Here is a 25,426-nt window from a genome sequence, read left to right on the forward strand (position 1 = left end):
TAACTATAACTCCTGCAAGGAGATACGTAGGGTAGAATACAGCAAAGGGTGGTAGGAATGTGTAATCACAGAATCAGGTGAGGAAAGAGACCTCAGGTTAATTTAATATATACTTTTAGACCTTTGAGTAATGTGAAAAACCAACTCAGTGAGAAAGCCTTATTTAAACCTCTTCAAATCCTTTGGTAAAAATTTTTTTAAATTTCTTTTTAATGTAAAACACAAGAAATGAGACTGTGGCAAGGTAGGCGGATCGTTGACTCAGAAAAATTCAAATTTATATGAAATTTGATTTAAAGGTAATGATAGCTTAAACTGTAATGCAGAGTAGTATTATACAGCAAAATAGTAATAACTCATACACTCAGAGTTTTAAAATATGACACTCTTTTGGAAGAGAGATAAATCACAGTAAAGACATTGATTTAAAAGATTGACTTCTAGATAATCAATTTCATAAGTAGATGCTTAAAACATGAGAGATACCAGGGACATTGATGTCTTCTTAGTCCAAACCTCTCATTTACACATGAAGAAACTGAAGCCCAAAACAGTCAAGTGATTTATCCATGATCCCATATGTGGTTAAGGGCATTGTGAGGCTAGGATCAAGGTTTCCTGATGTCCAGAGTGGTTTTGTTCCAATATTCTATGCTTGGTATATCAATATATCAATACTTTATGGTGAGGTATTACTATAAGGCTGATATTTTAATTATAGTGAGAAATTACACATTAAAATCAGTATTATCTTAAACAAAATCATCAGCTTTAGGGCTTACACTCTTATCCAACCATATAGTCAGTTACATTTTTACTTTTTTGTTTTGAATTTCCTTTTTAAATAGCATCATGATTTTTAAATATTTTTTAAGTTTATAGTAATATTTGTATTACTAATGACAATTTTTTTTTAATTTTTAAAAATGTCTCATGGAAAAATTAAAAGATCAAGCTTGGTACCATATTTGATAAGAGAAAAAGGAAAAGGCTGTAAAGTAGTGAGGCTACTTTTCTTCTATGCTCATGAAGTAATTCCAACTGCAGTTCTAAAAGAAGAGTTCCACAAAGTTATGATGTATTCATCATCTCAGAGTGATTATATTGAGGAAGATAACACTCAGATGTCTAACTTCTCCCATCTAGCAATGTAGAAACTAAACAAAATTAGTCTAATGACTTTTCAGTTGAATTGCATATAGTGTTCATTTTAAGGCTGAAAAATATATTTTAAAAAATTTTGTAAGATATTTAATCAACCTTTTATGGTCTGAGTTAAGAATATTCAAAGAATCTGAATATACTCTGTTGAAAATTTAGGTTAATTGATGTTTCACTGTAACTGCAGTGATTTTCATGAGGATTGTTGGTTTATAAACACAGTTAACAATTGCATACCTACTGTACTATCCATTTGATATTTTTTACTCTAGTAGAGTTGAAAACCATCTAACTAACATGGAAAGTGTTTCTAAATAGTTATACAGATTTCCACAAGTCCTAGGAGTATGGGATTCACTCAGCTAGTAAAGGAAAGGAAAATAGACTGAACAACTATTTAAAGTACTCTTGGAACTCTATGAACTTTTATTGTTAATAAATATTTATTAGAGTATTGGAAAAATTAGTACACTTTCCTCAGATCTGGGAGGTTTTTCTTAAAGTTGCTAGCCATTCGTAGAGGAGTTGGGATACCTGCCATACATTGTTAACCGTGAAATTGTGATGTGTCTTTAAATTGGCCATTTTTATATGTATTTCTGATGACCCAGTTTATACATCTGAGTGGGTCATGACATTTTCAACTCCATTTTAGCAATATGAGAATAGAAAGTCTACTTGTATTTCTTTAGATTGGAAAAAAATATATATAGTCAAAATATAGTCATTAACCAAATGTTTTCTCCTTAATTTGATGAACTGTCTTCATTTTAGAACTTCCCCCTCTCACCAACTATTTATAGCTCGCTAGTATAAAAGACTCTGTCTTAAATCCTTAAAAGCCTTTGAGAAACATATGCTTGTTTCTATGAGCGTTTAGCTCATGGAATGTCTAATATAAAATTGATAGTGGAAAAAGATACATAACCACCCAATTCATTAAACTGACATGGAGTATCATATCTAATTCACTTCTTCTTCTTTCTCTTTCATACTCTACTAAAGTGCCAATTCCAGCGTCTTTTTTAATGGCTTGGTGCTATTTCTTTGGTATTGCTACTTTAGTAGGTAATCAGGTAATATTGTCATCGGATACTCCAGGCACTCTTCACTGGGAATACAGGGAGAAGAAAAGAAATAGGGGTAGTAAATCAATTCATGCATAAACACAAATTGATACAAACACTATAAATATAGAATATCCTTAATTTTGCATCTCTTTGGGGTAGAGTACTGTTATCCTTGTAACTAAGTTTTCAGCATCATATTTTGTCCATTGCAGCTTTGTAGAGCCATTCTCTTGCCCTAAGGCCCTCTCTACACGTGGTTGGGATTTTTCATATTTGTAGGTGGTTGTTCCATGCAACACAGGCAAACCCTCTGTCTTTGATTCACCAAAACAAATTGATGCATGTATACTTGCATTTCAACTGAATAAACACAGATCTAGAAATATGTTTATGAAAGTATATAAAATATTGAAATATAATTTATTCCATAATAAGAATAGTAGATAACTTCACCCAGTGAATAAAAATGGTCCTTGAGTAGATTAGAAGATTTAAAAAAAAAAACAGATTGAGAATGGAAATAAAGAATAGCATGGCTATGTGACTATATCTTAATTGTTCTCCTGGATCCAGAGTTGTTAATCCAGACTTTGGTGCCCACCCATGGGAGGATTAGTTATCACAGATACAATAGCCTACTTGATGTTTTTGAATTGGACTTACTCTTTAATGTCACTAATGTATTTAGTAAATTTGTGGGTTTCTCCTGAAATTTGCTTTTATTTACATCTGAAGAAAGTGATTAATATATATATATATTTTAGACAAGGTCTAAACCAACCTGAAAAGGACCAATTGATTCAGTCTATTTATTAAAGAAAAAACAAATTATTATAAAAGAAATAACCAAGATGTGTTGTTTCAAGTTACATAGACAATATGGGTAGTCTACTGAACCTTTCAGTTAGTTATCAGATTTTACACATACCTCTGAAATTAATAGGCCAGGAAAATCAGTATTTCTTAAAGCTTCATCTGATTGAAATCAAAGTGCATTATTATCATAGTCTCTTTCCTCTTATCAAAAATGGGCGCACGACTGATTACGTTCATCATGCTTCTTTCTTTACTTCCCATGGCCATGGGAACAGAATTAGCAAACGCCTTCACACTAAGACTTACTCACTCAGCAACACGGCAGTGTCTCTGGATATAACTAGACATTTCTCCTACCCTTTTAAAGATGATCATATAAATTCAGAAGTAATTCTTATTAAAAAATATTTGAGGATATCTGGAATATTTTATAAATGTAACCTAACAACTAAATTACCCTGTCATTAGTCTCATAAAACTCAATTAAGTAAATTAAAAATTATTTTTAAAAAATGATCATTATAATTTTTTTAGATTAGCATTATTCTGAATGATGAATTCAGTAACCTAAATTAGGAATTTTTAAATATTTCAGCTCAAAGACTGTAGGAGGCTTAAAGAAAATCAAAATTAGCATGCTACAGGAGTATTTTCCAAAGGCAAACATGATTTCAAATATTTTTGTTCACCACATTAATTTGTTTTAAAGTTATTGAGTACTAATTTGTTATTGCCTGGGAAACCCTACATAGATTTCAAAAGTAAAATCAAATGTTTTTAGTAAAATGTATAATTTACATTTGCTATTAACTTCTTAGAGAGTAAGAAAATTTCATTAATAAAATCCTCCTGCCTTTTTATTACTAATTTCATGACACAGGTGGGGAGTAGAAAATTCTGACTTTAAAAAGTTTTAGACTGCTGTTCCATTGAAACAAGTAAAAGAATTAAGTTGTATATATATGTGTGTGTGTGTATGCATAAGATTAAAAAAAAAGATTTACCAAAATTTGGTTTATTTTTAAACTTTGATTATTTTATAATATATCATATGAGAGGTTTTAGGTTGTGCCTCTTTTTTAAGCTGTATTTAGTGTTGATTTGTCAGTTTTACCAAAGGAGTCAAACAAGTTAAATTAGATAAAATTTAAGGTAACTTTAACATTATGAATAATTCTTTTTCAACCATCAATATAGGACTTTTTGTAAACTTAGGTCATAAGCTCTCCAAATTTCTTAAGAAAAATACCTTAACCCTTGCTACACACACACAGATTACTCTTTTTCAGTATATATCTCATTAAGTTCCAAAATGAGCAAGAACTACAGAATTCAAGATACACCTGATCTGTCAATTTTTCAATTTCCTTGGGCTTTATAATCTATATGATAGAATGTGCAGTGGTAGCTGCCAGAAGGTGACCAAAGTTTATCTTACTTATGCCTCCTAGCTTTCTTTAATAAAAAGAATCACTGAGTTTGCATTATTTTAAAGGTCCCCAAATATAGTGTGGTTTCATTATTCACTATTATTATGAATGTTTCAGTTAAAGATATGAAACATGACAATTCAGTGTAAAATTTTTTGAAAACTATTAAAATTACAGTCATTATCTAACCTCAAGTACAGAAATGGTCCAGTTCAACCAAAAGGGAATTGTTTTTTAATTTAATTTTTATTCTAATGTTGAGTTTTAATATATTTGTATTATTTATATATTAATTTATATTTTATGTCTATCTTTAGAGATAGACATGTTTAAAGGGAGTATTTCATCATGGTTTAATGATGTTATCAGTATGATCCTACTTGCCAATTTTACTCCTTCATCAAACTACGTTTTTACCTTCAGTGACATTGTCAACAGCCAGTTGATGGCAACAGACAGCAGATAATTCTGGCTTAAACAATTTTAGGGCAATATGAGTAGTGGGAGAAAAGGTTCCTATCAAATAAATGATTTCCACAAGAAACAGAGAATATATGTACAGGAAATGTCTGGATGAATAATTTTCTTCTGATTTTCTCTGATTATATCAGCAAATTTTGCCACAGGTTTTATTGTTAGTGACTAGGAGAGTCCAGAGACCTGGGCTATATTTTGAGATTCTGTGGTAATGAGCTTTGCAACCTAGTTCATTCAATGAACCTCTTTGGCTCCCTGATAACAAAATTATCAGCTAAATTAGAGAGTTAGACGAAAGGTCCCTTTCAGCTCAAAGTTTCTGTGATTTTTTTTTTAAGAGATAACATGGTACACTAAATAGAGCAAGATTTTGTAGTCAAATTGACCAAGAGTCATGATCAGCTCAAGTACCTATTAGCTGTGACTATAATCAGAAACTTTGATACTTGAACTTCCATTCCTTCATTTGTAAATTGAAATTATTAATACCAAATTAGTAATGCCATCGTGAGGTTTGAAATATTGTATGTAAAGCAACCAATAAAGTCAGTAAAGTGATGGCACCTAGTTGTTCAACCAGTGGTCAATGCTACGATTGTTACTCTTTGCAGTCAATGACAGGAATCCTGTAAAATTTACATGAAGAGTGGAAACGGCACTTGACCTAAAGTTTGGGACTTTGGTATTAGCAAAGCAAATTCTAGGAAGATAAAGGTTTAGAAGACTTAGGAGGGAGATGGACATTCTCAGCACAGAGAACTGGCTGTAGTTAACATTGTACAGCAAATTAGTCACTTGCACATAACCTACTTGATCGTCCCCACCTCTTTCCCCTTCTGCAGGTGAACGTCCCTTCCACTGTAACCAGTGTGGAGCTTCTTTTACTCAGAAGGGCAACCTTTTGAGACACATAAAGTTACACTCTGGAGAGAAGCCGTTCAAATGTCCTTTCTGTAGCTATGCCTGTAGAAGGAGGGACGCCCTCACAGGACACCTCAGGACCCACTCTGGTAAGTGCCACCAACTCTTTGAGAAGAAAGTAAAATATGAGAACTCAGGAGACTGCTATAGCATAATACAAAGTAACTTCTAGCTTTGTTGCATAGCTGGGAATGAGCTAGACAGTATTTTTATTTGTGTACACTGAATAACTGACAAATCTTGCAGGATGCATATGGCCCTTCTTTTTTAGATTTACAGACTTGGCAGAAAGGAGTACTGTCAACTGAAGAGTTTCAAGCCATTGAAGGAAACAGCTGTTATATAAATTTTCTATGATTTTAAAATTTTACAATTATTAATGCAGTAATTATGGTTAATCCAGAATAATGGAAAATCTAGTAAAATATCATCATTACGTGCTGTTGTTACCATAGAGGAGAGGAAAGCTGTGGTATTATTTTGACTGATATGGTACCTGGGCTGGGACCTCAGTGGGAAGTCAAATATCACTATTTTTAAACTTGAAAATATTATGCTCATTAGAAAATTGGCTGTGAGAGTGTTTTATGTTTAATTTTAACCCTCCTTGTTTCTTTAACTCTCAAACTATAGTCATTGGATGCTGTCTGAAACTTTTCTCTGCTTCATAAATCATCATTTAAAAATCTAGAATAAGTTTGATTTTATTTTAAATGCCAGAATATAGTGCATACAAGCAAAAGAATGATTACATACTGAATGAATTCCATTTGGCTTTAGCATGAATTGCCATAACTAAGAAGTTAAAGGTGGAAAATTAATATAGAATACTCTCAAGCCAGTTTTATATGCTCCTTCTGTTCATAATGACATATTAAAATTTAATTTTAATATGAAGATATGATGGAAGTGATATCTTCATCTACATTGACAAATTATATTAGAGAGTGCTGTGGGTTGTGAGGTAATGCTCATACTATCTTTCTTTACATTTTTCCTGTTAATCCTTAAGGCTTTACACAGTTTTTTAACGTGAATGTGAAATAATGTAAAACTATTCTAGACATTAACTCTTTAAATTTGGGGCTGTTACAGAAAAATGAAATTAAAGCAAATATTAAACTGTTTTAAGTATATATTTTATATTCATCCCTGACTTAAAGCAGTTCATTCATTTCCAACTATCACACATTATATTTTATTTAGAAATTATGCTGTGAAAATTATATCTTAAAGTGGTATTGTTTTATTATAAAAAGTATTCTTTATTGAAAGATATTTTTAAGACCTGACAGTTATTTCCTTTAGGTATCCATGCACTCTGGCTTATTAAAGTATTATTCAGTTGACCAAGGATTATATAAAACATAGCTTTTCATGAGGATGAAGTTGAGGCAGAAATATAACTTTAAACATCTATTTCCACTGGTCACAAAATTTACAAAACTGTGTTGTTTTTACTATCATGGTTTAGTGTATACATGTAACTTTACCTGGTGATTGCTAGATTGCTCTTAGAAGGTTCACTGCCTGGTGACACCTCTGGAAGGCATTTGACAGTCATCTCAATTTGTTTCCTTGATTTCCTTTTTGTTCTTTCAAGAGATTTATCCCTGTGGGTAGTGTCTAAGAAGTCAAGACACCTTGGTTTTTGTGTTAGACTAAGCTGGACAGCTACAATTGGTTTTGTTATGCAAATTAGGCATGGTCCATACAGGGGCTCCTGGTTGGTGGCTAGTGGAATGAGGGGAGGGAAATATGTCACCCAAAGTAAGCCCCTTCCCCTGGCTTTGCAAGACCAGACCCTATAATTTACACGGTTCTATATAATTATAAAGTTTATGTGCATAAAGCAAAGCTGTTTCTATGAAACTGTAAATTTTGTAAATAAATACATTTCTACTTTGAGGTTCAAAAAAAAAGATATGGTCCCTTTAACTGCTATTATGCTGATTTTGCAATTTGGTATACTAAGTCATGACCTTTACAGATATATAAACAGATATGCTCAAATTGGCTAATAAGGGGAGTTTAATGGAGGGATGAGAGGGGGAGAGGGGTATCATCCACTTACTGCATCATCAAGGGGTGAAGTCAGTTCAGACCTACTTCCAACACTAACCATCACCAATGTTTTTCACAATAGATAGAACAAAAAACATAGCTTCCAAAGTCCATGCTTCTCTAATTGGTCAGAAAGCTCAAGGTGATCATTAGAGCTTTCTTCTTCCACTGCCAATTTCATCTTCCCCTTACTTTCACCCTCTTTTTAGCCCCTGGTCTGGACAGGGTTCTTTATGGGTGATCCTGAATTCCTACAAGTTTGAGTATTTGGTGGCCCTTTCTTCCTTGGATTACTGCAGTTTTTCAATAACCAGCATTATTGGAGAAGTTTTTGTTAGGGATGCCCCAGTAAATCTCCTGAGTTTCAAACATAGTTGGCCTTGCCCATATTGTATAGCAACAACCCCAGATCATTTTGGTAATCTGGAAAAATTACCAGCCAATAGCATAGCCCACTTCTCTTCCTGTTAATTCAGCAGCTTAAAATGCCCCAAATAGCCAGGGAGTAGTCTCAGCTTCCAATACAATGGCAACAGAACTCTGATCTCTGGTAGAAACATTCTTCCTTTGGGCACTGAGATCTCCAAAACCACCAATCTCAAGATTTCAGCACAGGAAGTGAAAATCCCTTAAATGAGTTATTTGAGGTATTTGTGTTGTGGCCACTACTACCTTAACCTCTTTGTTCTCAAACTTATGCATTCTGGCAATGGAGGAGATAGATGACTTTTGGCATTTATCATATCCTATAGAACACACCCAAACTTCTCCCAGCTAGCAACTATACATGAACCACTCCACTGGTAGGCCACTTCACCACTCTATTTAGCCAAATGATTCTGGATGATGTGGCATGAGGTATGGCCAGCGAAATCTATAGGTTTGAGCCCATTTCTGTATTTCCTTTGCCGTGAAAAGAATTTCCTGGTTAAAGTCAATATTTTAAGGAATACTATGATAATTGTTAAGGCATTCTGTTAAATCCAGGCGTAGAGGCACGTACAAAAGTATTGAAGGAAGGGGAGGTAAATCTATATCCCGAATATCTATCAATTCCGATGAGAATAAATTTCTCCCTCCTTCAGGTTGAAAGAAGTTCATTGTAACCTGCCAGCCATTAATTGACTGGTTGATCACCTTGGAGAATAGTGCTGTATCAGTGTCTCAGCATTGGAAAGTGGTGAACTCAGCAGTTGTTGTAGTTAAATCAGCCATAGAGAGGGGGAAATCTATGTTGTTGAAGCCATACATAGTTTCCACCCTTGTTCCCATTGTCACTTTGTACATGGGCCACTTGAGCAAGCACCAGGGTAGCTAGATAAAGAATCTGACTGTCATCCATAAAATAGATTGTGTTATTGGCTTGGGTCACCCATCACATAATCTTGTCCAGATTACTAAGAGCGTTCTCCACAATGGAAGCCCTCTAGAGGGAATTCACATAGTAACCATGTTGTCACGCTTTGTACCAGTTCTGAGAGGCACATCTGCATAACTCTTCCAAACCTTCAATCTCCAATCTTCCAGTCTTGTTTTTCCAAGTCCTTGACCATATGGCCATGCCATGTATCGTTACCTCAGCTATCTCTTCTTCCATGCAAACCGTACAATCTGAAATTCTGCTAGGGAGTTATCTTTCACTACTATATTTCAGGGGCAGCCCCCTTCATTGGGCCAATAACACAGTAGTTGCAGCTAGTACTAAATACCATACAATCCATTTACAAGCTGGGTTCATGTGGTTTTATCCTACATTAATTGGTCATTGAGAACACTCCATGAGGCCAGATTGTGAGAGACTGTGAAGCTAGTAGCAGGTATCAGAAACACGTGAGCTACTTGCTCATGATGTATACTTGGGCTTCCCAAACCTGTGTGATCCAAGTTTCATTTAACAATGAAATGCTCTTGTGCACATCTTATTTTATGATATGTTGAATCAGATTAACACATAGTTCATTTTGTCTAGTTTGGGCCACATAGTCTTTTGGAGTCCCATGACCTAATACTTAGTCTTAACAAGAGTCCAATAACAAATTAAGAGCTGCTTTTCAAATGGCAAATCGTTATTGAGAAGATCATATATCTTTACTCCATTAGGGATCTGCATTCTGATGCTTCAGTGGCAGATATGTCATACACCATCTTTGTTTACCACAGATATTTCCAAAAATCATTACATTTCTGGATCTTAGAACCAAAGGTCTAAATAGCAGCTTTCATTACAGCAGAGGTACACTGCAGATTCATTTCTTGCCCCAGTCCCCTCTCAACGTTGGCAGCCTTGTTGATTATCTAGTACATGCATCAGAGCAGAATACCCAAACGTGGTATATCTTGCTTCTCAAATTCGAAGAGGACACCACATTTTCTGCCTCCTTCTTCATAATGAAAGGTACAAGGTGCAGCAACTTATCATTTACTATAGAGGCTCTATTTCAACATGCCTACATTGCTAGGCCCCTAAAATTTCACCAATGTTTCAAGTCTCTAAACTTTTCAGAGATTATCTCCTATGCCCTAGTATATGTCTTACTGAGGCATCTTAAGTGTTTACTAATTCCTGACCCATCACCAAATCCAATTAGTATAATACCATGAATGTAATGTTCCAGCTTGATGTTATGTGAGATGTCAAGATGAACAAGATTTCTTTGGACTATATTATGACAAAGAGAGAAGAGTTGACCTAGCCTTAAGGTAAGATAGTGAAAGTATGTTGACCCTGCATTGTGAAGACAAACTGCCTCTGATTATCTTTGTTGATAAGGAATTACTTTTAAAAAAATTAAGTCAGTAGCTCCATACATGGTATCAGGTACTATGTTAATATGCTCCAGCAGAGATACTACTACTAGAACTGCTTCTGTAGTTGGCATTATGATGTGATTAAACTGTCATTCATCCATAGAACCATCTAGGGCTTGCATTAGCCTAACAAACAGTTTAAACGGGTATGTAGTAGGAGTGACCACCCTAGCATCCTTCAGTTTTAGTTTATTATCTTGGGAGAAATGATAGTTCTAGGGCTGCAATCTCCAATATGGTAGCCACTAGTCACATGTGGCTGTTAAGTACCTTCATATGGTTAATGCCACATGTTGAATTTATTAAATATATTATATTATGAAAATTAATTCCACCTGTTTAAAATGTGGCTATTAGAAAATTTTAAATTATATATGTGATTCATATTTTCATTGGACAGCACGTTCTTGGCTTTTTATAATAGACCTCCTGCCATGGGTCAGGGAACCAGTGTAAGGGTTCTTCCCATTACTAAATGCATTTATTCCTATGATACTATAAGATGGACTTGGGTGAAGTCTCCATATATATCTTGACCTCCATAAGCTCCCACTTTGACTGGTGGGCCACAGTGGTATTTTGGGTTCCAGGGATTAATGTCAGTTCAGAGCTAATCTAATACAATTGTCTAATAACCTGCAGAAGGATTTGGTATTTTCCTTCTCCCAATTCACAGTCACCCTCATAAATGGCCACAGGTGATTCTGGAATGGCTTAGAGGAAAATTCATAGCATACATCTGTGGCCAGGTTTCAGGGCCCTTCTGAAAGGGACTCTGTCCCCACCTAAAATTATGTGACTCTGGATATGTGAATAGACTTAGGTCTGGGCAGTGGATAAGAGATCATGAATCCCACTACAGCGACTAAAGTTGGGTTTTTGCCCACAAGACCTAGACTTTTCCTGTCCATGTAAGACAGTTAGCAGCTTGGCAGTCTAACCATCTTTTTCATTCTTGGAGGATCTGTAATCCATTAGCCATTTCCATAGAACCCTGTGGCACAAAACATGTTGTTATCCCATCCCTGTGGCTTATTAAGATAACTGCACTTCCTGAAATTAATGTCTACCACAAAGCGTCTGCCATCTCAGAAGATCACATTGGATACATTTAAATTAGGGAGCCCAGATCTGTTTGTAACACCTATCATTGTTTTCTCCAGCCTAGAGAAGACAGTTACCAGGAAGCTTTTCAAGCACGCTGGTTCTTTCCTCACCAATGTAATTTTTTGGTGAGGCCCTTCCAGGGGTACGGTTAGGGGAGGACTGAACGGGGTCATTCATAAATAGATCCTTTCCAATATTCTTACTTGAGCTTTTGGACTTCTACTTTGGTGTACCAAGAAAATTCTACCCCTTCAACTTTTCACTGTCTAAGCCATCATTGAATCAAGGATTCAATTAACCAGTCACTCCCACCTGCTCAAGGCAATATATTAAATCCCAAATTCCAAATGAATGCACCTATATTGATAAATTTGGCCTGATCTAGCATTTTAGTTCATCTTCTTGGTATAAAACCCTTAGAATCAATCCATTTCCTTACATGCTGTCTGGACTCCTTACTGATACAAATTGGTAAAGTTTTGCAATTCTTTCCGTGTACAGGCTGTCACCTCCTAAATATCCCTCGATTTTGGCTATATTAATATCTAACTTGGTATGAGCCTGGAGGGCCATGAGTGGTAATAGAAATGAGTCCTGAAAAGAATCACCATTCTCTGATTGAGTTCCCGCCTCAGCTGAAGCAGTTGGAAGTCCTCTTACTATACGGAAAGGCTGATTTACGGGACTGTTGGTTTCCTTAAATGGAATGGTGGGGAGTGAAGACAAATGTGTCTTTTGGCAAGGATGGTTCGGGAGGGTTTAGGGGTTCAACATTCTGAACCTCAGTATTTGATTTGATCATAACAACCCTTGTTTCACTCTTTCCCCATCATTACCCTGTTGCCAAGACCAAATGGTATTGGCTTTGCCCGTTTTATTTAATATGGCAATTTCATAACCCTTCAAATCAGATTCTGGAGTTGGTCTTCAGCCTTATTTGCCCTGAGCCTTAAGTAAATAAGGACTCTCTTAAAGCTAACAGAGAACTTTGATATTTCACCGCTGTTCTGACTTGAGCATTCAGGACCTTCAATTTGTCCTTTCTCCTTTGTATAATCCTTCCGGCCATCAGAAGCAGCCATGTAACACTACAGTCTTCACATTAGACACCACCATTGTTCCTTCAGCAAGTAAAGACCACAACTCCTAAAGCTTTGCCTTGCATCTGCACTTCATACTACCATCAGTGACAATTTGAGTAATCATGTTGCTAGCACATGTCTAGAATTACCAGGATTTCACTAACTTCCTCATAAGGAGGCCATGCTGTTCTCTTCAAACATGAGAAACTTAATGCCAGAATGCCATTTTGTCTGAGGCCTTGGGCCACTCCTGCTACCAATAACTATCAATCAGAGCCCTGATAGGAAAGCAGTGAGACACTCAAATGGGGAAAATGTGGAGACATTCATGAAAGCACTAATATTTACAAGAGAAGGGGTAGGCATAAAGAAAACCAACAAGGGATGGTTGCAATCCCATGTCTGAAGAGGTCACTGGAATTAGGAGATGTAGGAGACAGTCTTGAAACTGACCTTCAGTAGAGGAATGTACCCCTGCTAACCTGTGACTGAGGAATAAACACCTTGGCCTCACTCTTTCCACCCCTCCTGTCTTGCTGATGCCTTACATTAAATGAGCATAACCAGAAGCCAGAGGAAAAAGGAGCCTATTGATGAAGCCAATAGAAATTAGCTTTCTGCAGGAGTAGAGCAGAGCAGAGTGAAAATGGCTATAGAGGTGAAAGAAAATATGCCACAGATTGATAAAATTTTAAAACTAGTGCTTAAACTTACTAGTATAGGGTATTAAGTGTAATGTAACGATTTTTAATTCTAATTTCTGTTTTTTATAAATATTATTATTAATACGAAGTATCTTGCTTCTTTCTTTTCCATCCCAACCCCTACTTTGGGTAATGAGTGCTCATTGTTTTGTTCTATTTAGTTAGCTATTGTGTTCTACAGTATTAATACTGCATCTTTGCTTCCTGTGTTTTAGATTTGAAAATTTTCCATGTAGTAGGTTGGTAACAATGAGCCCAGTATTGATGTGCACTTACATATTTCTGTGAGATTTTATATCTATTAGTTTAAGAAAAATATCTGGAATACAGTATACATTCAATAAATGCTAGCTCGCTCTTTCCTTCTTTCTTTCTTCCTTCCCTCCCTTGTAAGATCCCATATAAGCTGAAAGTTTCTATTTGGAACTCTCTTGCATACTCTAGAGGACACCAGGTAGTGTCTTGATTTTGGTTGCATAGCCCCAGTAGTTAGGTTATTGACAGGTAATGTCTGGCATTTCTTGAACTCTCCATAGGCATGAGGCACTGTGCTAAGCACTTCCTATGGATTATTCGTTTAATTAACACTCTTTTACCTGACATGAGCAAAACCAGGTAGTTTATCAACTAAAAACAATATGTCTAGCAATATGGGAAATTCTTTTCATAAGAAAGGTCCTTAACATTTAAAAATATAAACATTGGGTTGGCCAAAAAGTTTGTTCGGGTATTCCCGTAAGATGTTATTGGCCAACCCAATATAAAATATGTATTTAATCTTTTTTTTAAATATATATATATAAGACCAGGCCCTTTCCTTTCAGTGAGGAATTTAGTTATGGAATTCCAAGTAATTTTTCTGGCCTAAACCACATTCATATCACATCATCTCTAATTCCATTTTCAGTTTCTTTAAGAACTTAAAGACCTTGTGAAGCAATCAGACTTCTATTAAATTTTTTAAAGATTTTTCTCACTAATTTTTAAGATTACCTTTGCCTACCTCCAATTCATTAGCAGTTGTTTTTCAACTCACCTTTATTGAATTTTTCCAGAGTGGTAAAATTAGTTTTTATAGAAAGAACTTTCTTTCTATACTTACTTTATTGGAATATGTATATTTGAATAATTTATTTAATTATGATAACAGGTACAGCTGGCATAAATAGGTTTGGCTAGAATCATAACTGACTGAACGTGAGTATCCAGTTCAACTGCTAGAAGTGTTTACGTCGGCATACCAAAGAAGGGCCTGGGAGCACCAGAATTTCAGTATGCTTTTCAAAGGGAATGGAAAGACAGAAAGCTTCTCGCTAATATTATTCCTAGTTTACAGGTGAGGAGACTGAGGCACAGAGAGGTCACACGGGCAGAGCCTGAATTCAAACCAAGACAGTCAAACTCCAAAATCTGTACTACATGCTACGGAATAAATGATACAGCCCCATATGTTTATTTTATCCTCTGTCTTGCTGAACTCTTTTAACTCAAAATGATAAAGCAAAAAAGAGTACTGTCTGGAAGTCAAGAGGTCAAGACATCTGGGTTTTCGAATGGGCTCATTGCAAATTAGCTGTGTGACTTTGTCAGATCACTTAATCTTTTAATCTTCCTATGCTGCTCATATTATATGATGCTAATAACAATCTGTTATCTTTTCTCCTGGGATTTTGCTGCCCATCAGTCACTAAGATCAAACCTTAAAGAGTAAAAGGGTAGTCCCCACTCCCCAGTTTTTTTTTTTTTTTTTAGTTTTCTATTGTTTTTTTTAACTTTCAAAACAGATTTGCATAAAATGGAATAGGTCTTAAGATTTTCAGATGACCTTCATGGCACCAACATTACTTCTCTGCTACCATCTGCTAACGTAAATCTCAGAACCTTGATATAGACAGTTTCTGATTTTGCACTTCTAGTTCCAGATATAGTTTGCTCATTTAAAATGCATTCCCTTTTAAAGAATATTTTTGAAAAAGCTCTGTGTTGCTGAATGCCAGCAGAAGTGTAAAACAATGTTGACTTTTCCCTCCCCCACCTTTGCCAGTTAGTACTTGAATGATATTTTTCACACTGGAATGGAAGATGCAGTCACACACTTGATTGCATGTTTTAAATTTTGATTACAGTCATTAATATTTTTTTAATTTTGAAAGGATGCCCAATTTTATAAATAATTAATAAATCAGGGCTCCTTAAAGAGCAAAAATATTTTGGTAGTGTTTACCAGTATTTGCTATGGAAAAGTTTGTTTTCTAACAATAATTTTAAACAGTATAATATTATTTCTGGAAATAGATTAATATGATCATCTTTTTTCAATAGCAGATAATTCCTGTCAACAACTCCTAGATGTTATTCCCAACTTCTTAAGATAATAACAGGAGAAATCAGAACCTTTCTTACTTTTGTTATGGCAGTGCTATATCCTATTTCTGAAATATTGTCCATTCAGGAAAAAAAAAAAAGTGAAATAATACAATCTAAGTTTTGTTTGTACAGCAGTCATCAGTGTTTAATTTTTTTTAAACTATTTTCATATATTATGGGTTAGAGCTATTCTGCTGGTATTGATGCTGGATATTTCATTAGAATTGCTTTATTTTATTGCAGTATGTTGGCTAAATTTAAGATATCTAGCAATTGCAACCCTCTTTCTACTTTTGCCTCTTTGGAACACTCAAAAAAAAAGAATGACTGAGGAAGGAAAAACAAAACCCAGATCCTTTTACATGTGAAATTTAAATGACAAGAAGGAAAGGAGAGAGAAATAAAGAATTGCATCATCAACAATATATCAGCTGGAGACCACAGTCAAATTTTTAGTCCATTGAGAAAGTAAACTACACTTTATAAACATATCCCAACCTTATATTAATATATAAGGTTGTAGGAAAATAAAAGATACTGGTTTATATTTTAAACTCTATCCATTAATCTGAGATTTACCACACAAATCATCTAATTTCCTTTATGTAAATTTATAACATAACATAGTATTTATGTCAGTTTTTTGTGCTGAATCAGTGCTCCTGCTATAAAAAATGTTTTATTAGTTTTGTCAGATTTTTAGTTTAGCAAGTGATTATAGTCCTTTCATTCTTAGAAATTTGATTAGTGTGCTTCATACGTTAGGTATTACTCCTTTTAATTGTCTTTATTATAACCAGTACACTGGGGAAATAGTGTTACAAGTAAGCCCTGGACCCCTATTAATCAAAACAATACTTAGCATACTTGTTATTTTTTAAATCTAGGAGGAACTAGAATTGCATATTTTTTCCTAATTAGCACTTCAGGTATATTTCTCACAAACTCTAATGCAGTGCCCAAATTAAATATTTAAAACACAATAGAAGAGTATGTATTTTTAATGTATGGAAGCTTATGTAATATATATGCATTATACATTCCTTTGTATAAATTGTAAAGAGAAAAAAGTAAGTAAGAATGCTTCTTGCGCAGTCTCAAATGTTTTTATGCCATATGTAAAATTCAGTTTTGGCCATGGAATTGTACTGGACTTACATTCTTATAAAAAAAATATTCTTTGCTTAAAAATGGAATCTTTTCATTTGAAAATGAAAAATCCTATGTCCCAAGGAAACTTATCCACTGTCTCTTGTATTCCTTAACACTACTGTATTTTTATATTGCTTATTAAAACATTAAGGTACTATTCAGAGATATATAAATAAAATATCCTTGAATAAGAAGATAAGTGTAGGAATTTTTTCTGATTTTTTTTTGTTCATTTCATCTCATTTTAAGAAAATAAGAATTACTTTGTGTTTTCAGTAAGACCTGTTATAAAAGTCAAAGGAAAACCTTATTAGCTTTCAGTTAAATCAGTATTTATTATATAATTATTTGGATATATCACCTAAAAATAAACACTTTGTAAAATTAGTTTATGTGGTATATCCATAGCATATAACCCTAGAATATATCTATTTGAGGAACCTTCCAGTGTCATAGTCTTTTGACTTAGGATCAATAAGCCTACATTATTCTGAGCAAATGTCTAGTTTATTTCCAAACACCTCAGTTATGTTAATTTTTACAACATGATTTTGTAATCTATTCAATGTTTGACAAATTTCGCTTAAGAAGTTTTTTCTTTATGTCTAGTTGTCAAGTTAAAGCTATTTTGTCCTATAAAAAGCAACTGGACCAGATGTACCATATAAATATCCATCTGTTAAAACAACATCCGCCTCATTGAACATTTTTAGTTCTTTTATATAAGGACTGTCTTTTTGTTTTTTTAAGACCCTATAATTCCATGTACTATATTTTATCCATAAAAATAGCTCAGAAATATGGAATACTTGTATTAGTTCTCCTAATACTAATTTTTTTTAAAAAATGTATCAGTTCAATAGTACACTGCTGCAAACTCACTTAAAAGTTTGCCTTTTATTTTTAACTCTATTTTATATTTTGTTCAGTTACTCCTTTAACTATCATGAAATATACCTGTAGAATATTATGACGCAGCCTGCTTTTGAATATATTTGGATATTCACATTTAGTGGACTATTAAACCAGCTAACAGGCATTTTCAAGGTATAAACTACATGCTCTTAGAGAAGCTGGTAAGAAAAGATAGTTTTCTCCTCCTCTTCAAATTTCTTGAAAATAAAGTTCAAAAGTAGCATCTGACTTGGTTTGAGATAGTGCTAACCTTTAACCATACTGTTAAAGAAACAAGTTCATGTCAAATACTCTAGTTTTAAGTCTTCTCATATGGGACAGTCTGTTACTTTGCCATGAGGATGATATGCCCTCAGATTTATTGTCATTTCTTACTAAGGGACTCACTACTACTGTCGCATCATTTCCGTAAATTATTGACTGTTCAGGAATTCCATAAACTAAAAGGTACTTCAAAGCACATGTGGCATTTGTAATCACTAACCTTCTTCTCTAATACACCCTTTTCATCTTGTTTCATTTAAGTTATCTTCCTGCTCTTGTCTCTCCTTCTGCCTTCTACTCTTTGTTTTTCTCATAGGCTGTTTTCCCCCTAATCCTTCAATGTTTGCTTCAATATTACTTTGCTTTATTTTTTTGAGGTAAACAAAAAGTACATAAATAAGTACCTTAAGTTTCTATGACATATGAAATCTTTTTATAACATGGATTTGCTACAGGTTATAGACCTTTGGATATTAATAGTACTGATTATTTTGTGAAATAAGAGTTTAAAATGTCTGAAAATTGGGTATGTGGCTAAAAGATTATCATTATCAGTTATTTCCATATTGACATTATTTTAAAACCAGATCACCATGACTTTTCTAACAGCTTTGCTAAAGAGATCCATTCAAACAATACTAAGCCATAGACCAGTATAATGATAGACATATTGGATTAAATGATGCTGGTTATAGAAATTGAATCTAGTGTAGCTCATTCATAGCAGTGATGGTGCATTTAGTGTAGTATAATTTGCCCTGTAGACTTCCCTTGAGAAGGAACTGTTTTCACCTGATTGTAGACCTGGCACCTGGCCCATTCTCTGGGTGATCTCCCAAGTGTGAACTTTGCCCACCCTCCACCCCTCCTTTCCTTCCTGGAGGTGGTTGATAGAGGAGGATTACACTGATAATTACACAAGCAGTGTCAGTTGCACATGTGATTTGCATAACTGTGCTGTGCTGATTTCACCTATCAAGTCCTGACACTTATGCCCGTGGTGCCTCTCTGTATGCTTTGCAATAAACACTGAAGAGAGGGGGTGGGATTAGTGTCTTCATTCCTGACTCAGACACACACAACACACACGCAAGGCCCTGTCCATTGAAAGCTGACTGGGAGGGAAAGCCACTTTCAGTCAGGCCAGCTGCTGTGACCATCCATGTGATTTCTACCCAGTAGAACACAAATAATCATTATATACTCTACCTTATATGGTCCTTATAAAAGAAATTAAGTTTTTAATAGCATATACGATCTCATCTTTTTCAAATAGTGGTAGTCATGCTTCTTTCAATTTTTGACACTTATTTCTAGAAGGAGTAATGGAAAAGCAGTCTTTCTTCTCTAACACATACTCATCTGATGTGGCTCTCCACATTGGCTCAAAGACCAAATCAGATTAGTTTACTTCTGGAACCTTTCCTCTTTACCTTTTTCTATTCTCAGGAGTTCTAAAGAAATAAGCAGGAACCATGGACGTATTTCTTATTCTTCTCAGTTTTCTGTAGACAAGTTGAGTAGTACAGTTTTGCATCCTACTTGGATGTTACTGTGGACAGTCTGAGCTTGTGGCTGTTGCACATTTTCCTTTCCACAGTGCTGAGTCTGCAGGCCTGGCATGTTTGGAACTCCGTGGCAGAAACAGGAGGGCAGCATGCCAACTTCTTTACTTACCCAGTGTCCAAAAATGAACATCACACTGTTTTCTGTTTTGTTTTGTTGAGGGTTTTTTTTTTTGTAAGCTAACCTCCACCCTCTCCTTTTATTTTTCCTACTTGATCCGTGCATGTGAGTCAAAGAAACCTGTTCATCCACAGCCTGTACTGTCTTGCCAATCTTGTAAGAATACTCCCAGATGTTAGAAAACCATACAAATGAGGTAAATAAAAGCCCGTATCATTCATTATAAGCATATAAAATATACTTAGAATATAATTAAAATTTTATTTAAGTATCATAAATCATCAGTGTGGTTTCTCTCCAAATTGTACAAAAATATGATAATAAGCATATAGATAAAAACGAAAGATCCTAAATTCTGCATCTCAAAAGAAAAGATCTTACTATATTCTCTTTTGCATCTGTATCTCTTATACTGTATCGATTGAATGAATGAAAGAATCTATGTATGCTTTCAGTTGAACATTCTTACATTAACTAGAAAGTTAGTTTTTTAAGATTACTGGAGATCAGTTGTGGTTATATGTGTTTCCTAGCAGATGATAAATGTCAGTCCATTGTAAAAATTAAAGTTAATGGCTAACATTTAACGGGCTCTTATTTTGTGACAAGCACTATTTTAAGTGCCTTATTTTACAGATAAGTAGAGTCAAAATTAGAGAGAGAGAGAGAGAGGCGCTAATATCCCCACAATCTATAGTTTTGAATATAATGTGTATGGTTCCTTATGTCAAGCTTTATCTTATTAAGGTTATTATTCTTTTACCTTATTTTTTAAATTTATATTTTGCCAACAATGTATTATTTGGATTAGATTTTAAACACACACACAAGCACACAAAAGTGTTTGACATAATGAAACTGAAGAAACATATCATGCTTAAATAAACAAAAATGTTCCATAATGCTTGAGGACATATAAAAATTTAGAATAAAATAAATAAATCTAAGAATAGAATAACTCATCTATGTGAGAGTGCTTTTCAAAATTATGCTATGATATAGTAAAAATCTTACCATTATAACTACATACGCACATTTCATACAATTTCCAATATATTCAGGAAAAGCTGGGGTATAAACTGCTTTTCCTGACTCCAGAGCCCATGCTCTCAGCTACCACACTCCTATTTTCCAATCTGCTCTTCATATAGCAGCCAGAACATTATTTTAAAAACCAGTTTAAATCATGCTATTCCTCTACTTAAAATCTTTTAATGGCTTTCCATTGTTCTTATAATAAAATTAAACTGTTAATCATGGCCAATGGAAGTTCTGCCCACCTCTTCTGTTTGAGCATATACCACTCTACCCCTCATGCTGTGTTCTTTGCCACGTGAGGTTCCTTAAGTTTTTCCCTACTCTTTGGATTTTGCACTAATGATCCTAGAAATCTCTACCTTCAGCTTTTTCCCCAGTTCTTGACATGGCTGCTTCATTATCCTTCAGATATTTGCTTCAATGTCATCTCCTTGGAGATAATGCCCTTCCATAAGCACCCTATCTAAAGCATCCTTCTAAGTCCTCTCTATCTTGCTGTCTCTATCCTAAAGTCTTATAAAGCTTGAACCAGAATCTGTGGTTATCTTTTTGTTTGTTTATGCATATGTTACCTGTCTCCCTCCAGTTGAATGTAAGTTTGTGAGACTGTCTGTCTCCTCTGTCTTATTTATTAAGGTATTCCCAGATCCCTGAATGGTGCTTGGCACATAATAGGTGATCAAAAAGTACTTGTTGATTAATTGAATGATGAGGGCCTTATGGTATAATGTACTTGTTCTAAAAAAAATCCCCATAAAAAGGAAAGGGAAGAAAACACTGACCTATTCTAATTTCTATAGAGTCAGCTAATGCATATTTTTCATGTTTGTCAGTGTATATACATTTAGATTTTTTTCTTGTGAAATTAGATGTAGCTCAAGAGTCCTCTTTTTACTCACTCCTGGATAGTAAACATAACACACATGAGCGATGGCCTCTTTCAGTTGAAAATCCTTGGTACCGTGTGAAGAAGCTCCAAAAAGCTCTAATAATGAAACCACATGTATTCACTCAACACATATTTCTTAGCTATGTGCCAGGCATTTTTCTAGCACTTGAGATACAGCAGTGAAGAAAAAAGATCTTGCCCTGTGTAACTTAATATTTTAATGAAGAGAGATAGGCAATCAACAGTAAATGTAATAAATAAGTCAACTATATAATGTGTTAGGTGATGAAAGCTACAGGCAGAAGAAAAGTTGCCATTTATTGAGCATTTACTGTGTCAAGTACCTTGTTAAGTTTTCTATGTGCATATTTTTATATTTCTCACAAAAATCCTATGAGTTAGGTATAAATAGTTCCTTATTTAACTTAACCTAGGGTTCACACATAGACAGTAAGTGTTAGGGCTCTTATTTGAAAACTAAGTATGAAACCATAGTATGGATATATGTATATATATCGTTCTTTACCCTATGTGAATACTCCATAAATTAGAGATTATCTACTTTCAATTTAATTGGACCCCTTTGATATCCAAATTTCTTTCTTACTTGCATTGTTACAATATCTGAAAGCCTTGCTTACTTCCCTGAGTTATTATAACATTGGAAAGTCAGATGAGAAAAGTAGTTTAAAGCGAGAATAGAAATCATATCAAAAAGGAAAATTTCTGTGATGGGATTATTAATTTATTTATTCTATAAGCCTAGAAAGTTCTTCCTTGACTTTATACTTTTTATTCCCCATGATAAATGTTTTGCACATTTATAATAATGAAACAGTATCAAATACATCTGTTTGTCTTGTGTCTTAGATTTCTACTTCACCATCTCCTTGCTGTATTATAACTTTTTTTCACATTTGTAATTTCGGTGGCTCCTTTTCTTATATTCATCAATCAATCAGTTAAATAATTATTGTTACATTTGCTATGAGAGAGGTGGGCATACCTCTAAGTTCAATGGTTTATGAATATTATGTTTATTATTATGATTATACATACCACACTTTAGGTAGTTGGTAAATATCTGTGGTATGAATAAACAACTGACTTGTATATACTTTTAACAGCTGCAAAAATTCTGAGATTTCAGCATCTATCTTTGTTTTTTAAGTAGTTAATTTATAGACAAATATAGAAATAAGAAATAATTACACTCTCTATGATAAAGAAGATCCTGGAAAGCATAATTGTTACACTGCCAAAATATTTTACAATGTGTATTTCGTTCAGCTGCATTTAGCTTCCTTATTTCAGGTGTTCAGTTGAAGAAATCTTGTGAAACTTGTTACTTAAAGAGAGAATGATAGAAAAGTAGATGTCAACAATATACATTCTTATGAAAGTAATCTTGCATGAGACTTTTTCTTTTTACAACTGTGCCTATTTTTTTCCACACTGAGCTAAAAATAAAAAGTAGATTCTTTTGCGTTCAATTGTCTGTGATAGTTTTCATTTAAAATGCTCACCCACACTTACGTACTGTTTTTCCTGGTGTTTGTGTCTTTATACTAAGTTTTTAATTTAATTAAAAAATTAATCATACTACATTATAAAGCAAATGGAAATATTTGAATGGTTAAGTAATGTCAGCTGGGAGATTGGTTCAAGATGGCAGAGTAGAAGGACGTGCACTCACTCTCTCTTGCGAGAGCACCGGAATCACAACTAACTGCTGAACAATCATCGACAAGAAGATACTGGAACTCACCAAAAAAGATACCCCACATCCAAAGACAAAGGAGAAGCCACAGTGAGATGGTAGGAGGGGCGCGATCACAATAAACTCAAATCCCATAACTGCTGGGTGGGTGACTCACAAACTGGAGAACACTTATACCACAGAAGTCCACCCACTGGAGTGAAGGTTCTGAGCCCCACGTCAGGCTTCCCAACCTGGGGGGTCAGGCAACGGGAGGAGGAATTCCTAGAGAATCAAACTTTGAAGGCTAGTGGGATTTGATTGTAGGACGTCAACAGGACTGGGGGAAACAGACTCCACACTTGGAGGACACACACAAAGTAGTGTGTGCATCGGGACCCAGGGGAAGGAGCAGTGACCCCATAGGAGACTGAACCAGACCTACCTACTAGTGTTGGAGAGTCTCCTGCAGATGCAGGGGGCAGCTGTGGCTCACCATGAGGACAAGGACACTGGCAGCAGAAGTTCTGGAAAGTACTCCTTGGCGTGAGCCCTCCCAGAGTCTGCCATTAGCCCGACCAAAGAGCCTGGTTGGGTGGCCTCAGGCCAAACAACCAACAGGGAGGGAACCCAGCCCCACCCATCTTCAGACAAGTGGATTAAAGTACTGAGCTCTGCCCACCAGAGCAACACCCAGCTCTACCCACTACCAGTCCCTCCCATCAGGAAACTTACACAAGCCTCTTATATAGCCTTCTCTACCAGAGGGCAGACAGCAGAAGTAAGAAGAACGACAGTCCTGCAGCCTGTGGAACAAAAACCACATTCACAGAAAGATAGACAACATGAAAAGGCAGAGGGCTATGTACCAGATGAAGGAACAAGACAAAACCCCAGAAAAACAACTAAATGAACAGGAGATAGGCAACCTTCCAGAAAAAGATATCAGAATAATGATTGTGAAGATGATCCAGGACCTCAGAAAAAGAATGGAGGCAAAGATCGAGAAGATGCAAGACATGTTTAACAAAGACCTAGAAGAATTAAAGAACAAACAAACAGAGATGAACAATACAATAACTGAAATGAAAAATACACTAGAAGGAATCAATAGCAGAATAATTGAGGCAGAAGAATGGATAAGTGACCTGGAAGATAGAATGGTGGAATTCACTGCCAGGGAACAGAATAAAGAAAAAAGAATGCAAAGAAATGAAGACAGCATAAGAGACCTCTGGGACAACATTAAATGCAACAACATTTGCATCATAGGGGTCCCAGAAGGAGAAGAGAGAGAGAAAGGACCTGAGAAAATATTTGAAGAGATTATAGTTGAAAACTTCCCTAACATGGGAAAAGAAATAGCCACCCAAGTCCAGGAAGCACAGAGAGTCCCAGGCAGGATAAACCCAAGGAGAAACACGCCAAGACACATAGTAATCAAATAGACAAAAATTAAAGACAAAGAAAAATTATTGAAAGCAACAAGGGAAAAACGACAAATAACATACAAGGGAACTCCCATAAGGCTAACAGCTGATTTCTCAGCAGAAACTCTACAAGCCAGAAGGGAGTGGCATGATATATTTAAAGTGATGAAAGGGAAGAACCTACAGCCAAGATTACTCTACACCGCAAGGATCTCATTCAGATTCGACGGAGAAATCACAAGCTTTACAGACAAGGAAAAGCTAAGAGAATTCAGCACCACCAAACCAGTTCCACAACAAACTCTAAAGGAACTTCTCTAAGTGGGAAACACAAGAGAAGAAAAGG

The 25,426-nt window shown here is 35.0% G+C and overlaps 1 protein-coding gene across 18 annotated transcripts in view; it reads left to right on the forward strand.

Moving 5' to 3' along the window:
- The window catches only part of IKZF2 (IKAROS family zinc finger 2), a 231,203-nt gene that overhangs the window by 136,062 nt on the left and 69,715 nt on the right, over window positions 1-25,426 (forward strand). For all 18 annotated transcript variants that reach the window (XM_082396902.1, XM_082396888.1, XM_082396893.1 and 15 more), the window contains one exon: window positions 5,797-5,964. In XM_082396902.1, the coding sequence (XP_082253028.1) occupies window positions 5,797-5,964 (168 nt within the window). The remainder of the gene's footprint in view (window positions 1-5,796; window positions 5,965-25,426) is intronic.

This window comes from Balaenoptera borealis, assembly GCF_965194805.1.
Source record: "Balaenoptera borealis genome assembly, chromosome: 6".
In the NCBI taxonomy this organism is placed as follows: Eukaryota; Metazoa; Chordata; class Mammalia; order Artiodactyla; family Balaenopteridae; genus Balaenoptera; species Balaenoptera borealis.